General features: G+C 47.8%; 1 protein-coding gene across 7 annotated transcripts in view; it reads left to right on the top strand.

Annotated features, from left to right (window-relative positions):
• The first annotated feature begins 1,018 nt into the window (after nucleotides 1-1,018).
• The window catches only part of NPNT (nephronectin), a 99,696-nt gene continuing 91,987 nt past the window's right edge, over nucleotides 1,019-8,727 (top strand). For 2 of the 7 annotated variants that reach the window (XM_070372051.1, XM_070372050.1), the window contains exons 1-2: nucleotides 2,382-2,510; nucleotides 3,620-3,720. In XM_070372051.1, coding sequence (XP_070228152.1) covers nucleotides 2,509-2,510; nucleotides 3,620-3,720 — 103 coding nt within the window. In that variant the 5' untranslated portion in view covers nucleotides 2,382-2,508. Of the gene's footprint in view, nucleotides 1,415-2,381; nucleotides 2,511-3,619; nucleotides 3,721-8,727 lie in introns of those variants that run through there. The other 5 variants (XM_070372052.1, XM_070372049.1, XM_005907288.3 and 2 more) reach the window with 5 other exon arrangements.

The raw sequence follows: 8,727 nt of genomic DNA, 5'->3' as shown, positions 1-8,727 counted from the left end.
GGACATCAGGAGGGGACAGGTTGCATTTTTAAATAGGGTGGTCAAGACTGGTCACCTAGAAGAGGTGACATAGAGCAAAGACAAGGGAGGGTGAGAACCACACAGAGAAGAACTCTCTGGGTTCAGGTGGAAGTGACCGTCAATGGCCTAAGGCAGGAACGCCTGAGTGTGGAAGAAAGGCATGGGCGACCACGGATTAGAGGAAGGGAGGGCATAGACTGTTAGTTAGGTCGGAGAGGTGTGGGATGCCAGATCAGTGCCCCGGGCAGTCATTCCGGGTTGGGTGTGGGATGAGAGGTGACTTGATCCGACTGATGCTTTAACATGAATTTTAGTATAATCATTGCGTGTTTATATTTGAACACAGCCCTTCTACAATACATTTCACTCAGCAGTAACAGAGCAATAATTGCTCAAAATGGTTCTCTAAATGATCTTCGAGGATTAGGCACCACAAGACTTAAGAAGTAACTGCTCTCCCTCTCTGGCGGGCATGTGCCCCTGAAGGGGCAGCCGCTGCTATCCTCCTACTGTGCTCAGAGTCGAGCTGGCGGAGACGGAAACAGTCTGCACCTCTCTTCAAAACTCGAAGACGCCAAGCATTTCGTTCGGTTGGTTACAAATTTTTTAAAAACCCTGCCTCTGCCAGCTCTGCGGGAGAAGCAAACTCCCAGAGTTTGCCTTCGCTAATTTGTCCAAGTCGTGCTGCGGTTTCGTTTAAATGCAGACACAGCTCAGCTCTGGCCCCACAAACCTCTCATCTTGGACTTCGCCCTCCGGTGAAAGCTAGGGCTCGCCCCTGCGGTCCCCACCTGTTCGGAAGGAACCCGCGGAGCGCGCACCTACGCCCGGGGCCCCTTTCCTCCCCGGCTCAGACTTTCCTGCTGAGCACCCTGCTCTCCCTGGTCCAGGCCGGGCTGGCAACTTTTCTCCCAGCCTGGCGATCGCCCGGCTTGGCTGGTCCCCAAGAGACTCTGCCTTTCTGCAGTGCCCCCGCCCCCGAGCTTCCCGCCGAAGGGCCGGGCGCCCTCCACCCCTCACCCGGGGACCCGAGGGCGGCGAGCCGAGCGCACGCGCGCCCCCCGCCCCTGCGCCCCTCCCCGCAGGCGGCGCGGCTTCCCGGGCAGCGCCTCCCCTCGCGGGGAGGGAGCCGGAGGGGCTCGGGACGCCGCAAGCAGACCTGCTCCGGCTGCGTGCCGCGCGGCTCTCCTCCGAGAGGGGCAGCAGTAACCTCGGCGCCCGCAGCTCCTCGGGGGAGCCGAGCACGCCTCTTCTGCGCCCCCAGCACCCGCCACCTGCTCCCCGCTTGCAGCTGAGCCTCCGCCCGGGACTCGCAGCCCGAGATGGATTTCCTTCTGGCGCTGGTGCTCGGGTCCTCGCTCTACCTGCAGGCGGCCGCGGAGTTCGACGGGAGGTAAGTCGCCCCCCGGGGACCCTCTCTTGCTCTATCCAGCGCTAATTTCACACCGCCCTGGAGTCCCATCTCTCTTCTCTAGGGCCAGAAACGGGGCCACCGCACGGCCTCGGCGGGAGGAGAGCCGTCGAGCAGCCGTCTCCACCAGTGGCTGCCCAAGGCCTAGAGGGCGCGCCCCCTGCGCGTCCGGGAACCCGGGGAGGCTGCGCTGCGGGGTGGGCCGCCGAGCCCTAGTCGGGGCTGCGGGAGAAGGGAGGTGGAGCCCGGCATCTGGGCTCTGAGGGCGCGGGTTAGCTGCCCCACAGGCGGTGACGTGCGGGACATCCCTTGGGTGGGAAATTCTTGCTTTAGACAGCTCTGCAGTGGGGAAACTTCCAGGTGGTCCGGGCCACATCCCGCCTGGGGGCTGTCACGATGACTCACACAAAGGGTAGGGAGAGGAAGCCACTGTGTTTCCAGAGGGAGACCCGTTTGCTTCCCCACTTGGTTTCCTTGGTGGGAGGGAGGACTCAAAATAAGGACCGAGGGGCCGGGGGGAGGACGCTGCGCGCGCGTGTGTGGGTGCCTGTACGCACACACAGCTCCCGAGACCTCGGGCGAGCCTGACTGCTGCGTGCTCTGACAGGTCCCAACAACCCCAGGCTCTGCTCCGCTCCCCTGTCACTCAGCCGCTCCTCCTACTGCAGAGCGAGGAGCCCTCGCCCCGGCTGCCAGATCGGCTCCCGAGTGTGTGCGTGCATGCGTGTGTGTGTGTGTGTGTCGGGAGGGCGTGCTTGGTTACTCCACCTCGGTGCTATTACAGACCAGACTTGCCCCGAGCGCCCATCGCTGCTGCTTAAGCAGAAAACAGGCAGCAGGAGCCAGGAGAGATTTTTAACTTGGGTCCCACCGCCACCCAGTCAGCCCTCATGCAATGACCCTCACCCCCGCCCCCGCGCAGCCAGAGAGACTGCCGCACCTGTTTTACCTGCAGTCTTGGAACGAATCAATTCCACGATTGATTGGCTTTCTTGTGCCTGGAAGGAACGGAGGGGAGCCAGTGGAGCGCTGGAGAGAAAAAGAGCAGCCGCTTGTTTATCACCTGGTCTCAGGAAATGTAAAGTTCGGGGTTATTTGTCCTTTGGGCTCGGGGGCAGAAGCGGGAGATGAAGGCAAGGGGAATGAAAAGATTAGTAAAGTTAAAAAAAAAAAAAAAAGTGGGTAGCGGCCAGAGGCTGTTTTATTTTATTAAAGCAATGATTTCCCCACATTCGGATATCCTGTGCGTTTCTTGCACACATATTTGCAGCAAGAAATAATCACATGACTATGCATAGATTTTCATGTAGTCTTAAAAATATCTAAAACAGACGATTAAAATATTGATCCTCTGGTGGAGGGGGTGGCGAGGAGAGTCGTCGAGGTAGGTGTGAATCTAAACAAGGAACCGATGTACCAAATAAGGTGTCAAAGTGGAATCTGGTTGGTAAATCGGATCCTGAAATCCAGTGTTTGCTTTAGTCCTTATTTATGTTAGAGAGGACGGTAACACGAATTGTTGATGCAGGAAGGAAAGTTTCAAACTACAAGGACACTTGAGATGTTAGCTACACTTTAAACTCTCCTTGGTTTCATTTAGTCTTCTTTCTCCAGTACGTTTTTTTTTTCTGAAACCTTTTTTTGCAGAAGAGTCATATCCCCAAAAGAGTTTTGTTCCATTTGATTTTGAGAAACCTCCCCTCTTTCTGCCCCTTCCCACAGGTACCCCCTTATACAAGGCAGACTTTTTTTTTTTTTTTTTCTGCTTTGACATGTCTGATTTAATACTTTTCAGTTTACCATGAATCAGCCAAAACTGGCCTTCCCCTCAGTAACAGGTGTGGGCCTTTGAGGAATCTGTTTTATTTCAAACTTCAGAAACCATCCTGTGAGTGGCAGACTTGAGAATTCTTCATTTTAGCTGGTGCTATTTCCCTGTAAGAAAGGATCTTCCCCTCCTTTTTCCCCTCAATTCTTGCGCTGTTGTATATATGTCTGTCTGATGTTTGAAATTAGATCATAGCAAAACCATTTCTCTGAAGGTGTTCTGTTGTTTAATTTCTTCAGGCATGAAAAGGATTCGTAGAAAATTGTTGGGTGCTATTAAAAAGTTTTTCTAAAGTACTGAGAAAATTATTTTTGATTTCAAGAGTGTCTTTATTTAATTTGCATCTTTTTGTTTGGTAGGTGGCCCAGGCAAATAGTGTCATCCATTGGCCTGTGTCGTTACGGTGGGAGGATTGACTGCTGCTGGGGCTGGGCCCGCCGGCCCTGGGGACAGTGTCAGCGTGAGTATCAGCCGGGGACGCCAGCATCTGTGGGGGGCGGGCTGTCCACTGTCAGTCATGGCTTCACTGTGCACATCGGAGGGCTCCTTACTGAGCAAGGCTTCCTGGTGTGGTTCTGACGTGGGAGTTGCCCCTGACCTCTTACTCTGCCCCCTTCCAACCGGAATCCCCCCTACTAAAGTAAGGTGCCAGTTTTGTTATTCCCAGAGGTACCTAAGACGCCCATTTTAGCATTTGTCCTAGGGACCTCCAGCTCTTGTTTTCCCATCAGGCTTACTCTTTGCTGTGGGCTGTGAGATGGGGGTAAGATAATGAGTCTAGACTGTATTTACACTAAATAAACTCTGAACCTTACAGCACTTGTAAATTCCTTGCCATAGCTGTTGTATAAAGTGGCCTATTTGTAAATCTTTTTTTTTTTTTTTGAAGTGAGATTGTATTGACTGGATTCTAAATGGACCACCCAGTATAATCAAATAGCACTTAAAAAAAATCATTTTGAAGTTCTATGAGTAGTCAACATCATGTAATAAGTGCCAAATCAGAACACTGATTTTTTTTTACCTTTTCCATAATCACAAATGGATATTTTACTGGTAGAAATCAGAGCCACACCCCAGAAGTTTGAGAAATTCATTCCCACTTTTTTATCTACATCTTAAAATTTTATCTTTCCCAATTGCCCTAACAAAAAAATTCACAAAACATTCAAGTAAATTTCTGCCATATCTTTGGATCCCTAGATTGGTATGTCTGGTTAGATGGTGGAACTGAGTTGATTTCGATGTATTCCATTGTTTTTAACAGTAATAAAAAAGGGGCTTAGAGAAATATGGAAGGGTGGTTAAAAAGGCTGGAGTTGCAAAGGGAGGAGCCTGCCTTAGAGAAGTGTTGGCGAGGTGAGGAATCAGGTAAATTTCAGTTTGGAAAGCTAGGCATTTCTTAGTTATTTCAGTCTTTGGGGATGTCTGCCCCTAACTTTGTGAAAGAGGGAGAGTAACAGCCCTGGGTTGACGTCTCTGGTTAGGGAGGAAAAGGGAAAGGGGACTCATGGTTGTTTGCCCGTTCCTTGCAAGCCACTGGGTCAGACTTGTTGCACAGCTGGGTCACTGCTGCGTTTATTAAAGGCAGATGGTGGTAACTCCAGTTTTTGGTAAACAAAAGAACAAGGTAAAGCTTCTGTGCCCCTACTGGTTGGTCTGTTTCACGTTGTTTTTAAGGGAAGATGGTCAGAGAGAAGAATGGTACCTGATGGACTATAGTCTATGGTGCCACTTATGCCACTGGGGCAGAGGTGTTTGCACAGCTGGAGGCCACAGGTGTGGAATGTGAAGATCAGTCAGGTGTTGTTAAGCGAAAGGTGAAGAGAGGACTCTTCTCTTGACCCAGTCAATATACACACCTCTCCTGAATAAAAGATAAGTAGCTTCTTGGCAGGCAGGAAGGTAGTTTCCACCTCCTTCATTGCCTTTGTTTTCTGAACACCGCCAAAGCGAGTGTTGCAGCACTGTGGGGTGTGCACAGGCCCCCAGCCCCACCCAGGACAAGGCTGCCTGGCAGAGCGCACTGGAGTGCACCTCCCTTGAAGGCAGCGTGCCAGGGCAGTCGGCAGAGGCAAGTGGGAGGATATTTGCACTCTGCCAGCTGTGCTTAAAGAATTTTGAGGAGAAAACTCTCTTAGAGGTTCATCAGCTGTGGAATTCCCCCAGAAAGAGCTGTTTTATGTCTCTTTATCTTGGAATTAAATTTGCTCTGATACACACTGCCTTGGCAGTTCTGAATTTGAATGAGTTTAAAGACCTTTGAAGAGTCCAGTGGTATGACAAAATCTAAACGTCCAAGTGATTGCCTGGCATTTCATTTTCTGTGCAGTAGTTTTCCCAGCAGATACGGGACACTCTAATTTTCTGTACCTTCATTTTGTTTCTGAAAGACCGCACAAGCAGTCAAATATAGTATTTGATAGTATTTATCTTTTCTTTCTTGCATTGGATCTGAGGAAGCTGCAACGTGGCATGAGTTAGTTATTGAAATGGTGATAAATGCGTTAAGGTGATCCTTCACAAATCCCAGTTTATCTTAGATTTGATGAAAATTTGAAAGGCAGCATAATGGAGGAAATGTGGACTCTGGAGCTAGACTCCCTGGGTTTAAACTAGTTCCACCTCCTATTAGCTGTGTGACCTTTAACAGATCATTCAGTCCCTCTCTGCTCTGTTTTGTTCATCTCTAAAATGGATCTAAAATAGTACAATACCTCCTAGGACCGTAACAGAGTTGAAGTAAATTATCATTTGTAAAGCATAGAAAACTACTCCAGGTATACCCTATTATGTGTGTCTGGTGAAATTAAATATAAAGGAATACTGGTGTTGACACAGTGTTGTGGGATGGGTCCTTATGTGCCATTAGATTCTTTGTTCTTTATACCGCCTATGTTTTTTAAAAAATGGTTCTGAGATTCTCTTTGTTGCAGTAAAATAAAATGCCTTCAGAAAGGGCCAGATGGATCTTTACCGATGGATGCTTCCTTGCCTGTGTTTTATTTTTGCAGAATCTCAGATGGTCCCAGCATCTTTTACCAGTTCAGAGATCCCTCTGTCTTTGTTTTGCTATAAACAGGTAGAGGAATGTGCATGTTGGGGGTGAGTCTGCTCAAAGTGGGAGTGAACAGCACCAAAAAGAGGCTTGTCGGGGACAGAAGGAAAACTCCTGATTGGTTTTAAAGAAAGCTTTTGTGAAATTTAAACCCTTGTCACTATATTTATTCGAGGAAAAGAGACTTGCTATTCTTTAACAGTTACATCTGGTAATGGATTACCTATAAAAATTCCGAACAGCTGCTGGGAAATTTAATGTGAAAAATGTTTTTGCCTTTCTGACCCTTGTATAATCTCAGAGTCCCTTTCCCATGAGGAGCGTTCTCCCTTCCTCAACAAGGTGCCCTGGGTCTCGTTTTTCTGAATGATTCACTTTGAAATTTTCCTTCAAATCAGCCCAGCAAAGCAAAAGGGAGCAATTCCCTCCTGCGTACAGTACCTCCCAATTTATCCCTTAGGAAAGGTGTAAGTTGGGGGAGATCTCACAGGCTAGAGCACTGACCCTGTGATGTCTATTCCATTTGGTTGAGCACATGTGAGATGTTTTGACTCAATATTTATGTGAGTCGAGTATATGTATTTACCCAAAAGATGCTGTATTTCATTTTCACTTGCTGCCCACCTTTTCATGGACGATTCACCTGGCATGGGGCTTGCATTGCTCAGCCTGCAAGTCCAGCCACAGTTCCCCCAGACCTCCCGTCCTTTCCTCTGGGACTAAGAAAGGAGGGACCAGAGATGCTCCCCAGCAGGCACAGGAACCATCCTGCATCCTGCCCATGCCACCCAACGCTTCCACCTGGCCAGGGAAACACGCCCTGTTCCAGAAATAGGCAGGTTATGTTTTCACTGCGCTTTCAGAGGTCATACCTGTATCTTCCTTCTATCCTTTGACTCTTTGTTTCATATTCTTGACTCAAACGGATCTCTACATGTTGAGGATTCAGAATTGGAGTTTCTAATTACCTGTCTTGGACTTTACCTTTATTGACTATTGATATAACTCTGGACTGGAAAAGGGAGGTTTCCTAGTATGTTTGCAGCACACCGGATGGGTCTATGTTTACAGAAGCACGTTAATCATTCAGAGGGTCACAAACTACTTGTTACTTGCTCTGTAGTTATTCTGCTTCACTTCCTTAACTTCCCCATCGTGTTAATGAGACATTTCAATTACTTTAACAATTTCTCTGCTCCTAACAAGTGGAGATCTCAGTAATAAAGATTTCTCGGTGTTTCTCTGATTTTAAAAAGCCATGCATGCCGTGGAAACAGTTCTTAACTAAAAGCACAAGACAATTTGAGACGACTGAGTGGAGTTCTGACGTTTGCACCTGATTGGCTATTTAACATTTCTCAGCGGCACTTTCCCAGTTTACCAGTGGATTCTAAGGTGCCCTGCAGCTCTAAATCCCACCTGAGAACTTCCTTTATTTTTTAAAGTATACAGGATCTAGACATTGCATTTTCTGTATGGTTGTTTCTCTGTTTCCTGGGAGGTTTGGCTCTCTATGTGGCTGTAACAATAGTGTTTCTGTCGAAAGCACTTTGTAAAGGTGTGAAGAAAAATTCAAAATGCAACTAGTTCTAGGTTTCAACAAAGCTATTAAGTTTCTGAGTTCTTTGGCTGTCCTTGAGCAATTATTCTTAAGACCAGGAAAAACTGTGGGAATTTTGTTATGTTTCTTTGGAGATTTTGGTGAGAAATAAAACCCACACCTAAAGTTTGATTTTACTTTACTAGTTCTAAACCTCATTTCCTCCTACCGTCCCCCGCCCCAAAGTTAGTAAAGGCTGCTGCTGCTGCTAAGTCACTTCAGTCGTGTCCGACTCTGTGCGACCCCATAGATGGCAGCCCACCAGGCTCCCCCATCCCTGGGATTCTCCAGGTAAGAACACCGGAGTGGGTTGCCATTTCCTTCTCCAATGCATGAAAGTGAAAAGTGAACGTGTAGTCACTCAGTCGTGTCCGACTCTTAGCGACCCCATAGACTGCAGCCTACCAGGCTCCTCTGTCCATGGGATTTTCCAGGCAAGAGTACTGGAGTGGGGTGCCATTGCCTTCTCCTAGTAAAGGCTACAACTGTACAATTGCCATGTAAAGTGAAAATTCTGGATTCTTAAAAGTGCTTGATAAACTTACAGGTTAGTTCAAGGACTAACTCAAGGACTGAGAAACAGTAATTCATTCTGAAACTGTTTTGGAGTTGTACCTCCAATAATTTCATTTGGATAATATGCGTTATGGCTAATGATCGTGGATCACTGGAAAGAATGATGAGCAAATTATTGAATGCATTATTGCTGTATGTCAAATGAAATGGTTATTAGTTGAAGCAGAAAATTTTAATACAGTAAATGAAACACTTAAAATTCATATTTTATTCCTCATTCACATCTGGTTTCA

Source organism: Bos mutus, chromosome 6, assembly GCF_027580195.1.
Source record: "Bos mutus isolate GX-2022 chromosome 6, NWIPB_WYAK_1.1, whole genome shotgun sequence".
NCBI classification, from domain to species: domain Eukaryota; kingdom Metazoa; phylum Chordata; class Mammalia; order Artiodactyla; family Bovidae; genus Bos; species Bos mutus.
The sequence above is the reverse complement of the archived record's forward strand: the minus strand, read 5'-3'. Positions and strand labels throughout refer to the sequence as shown.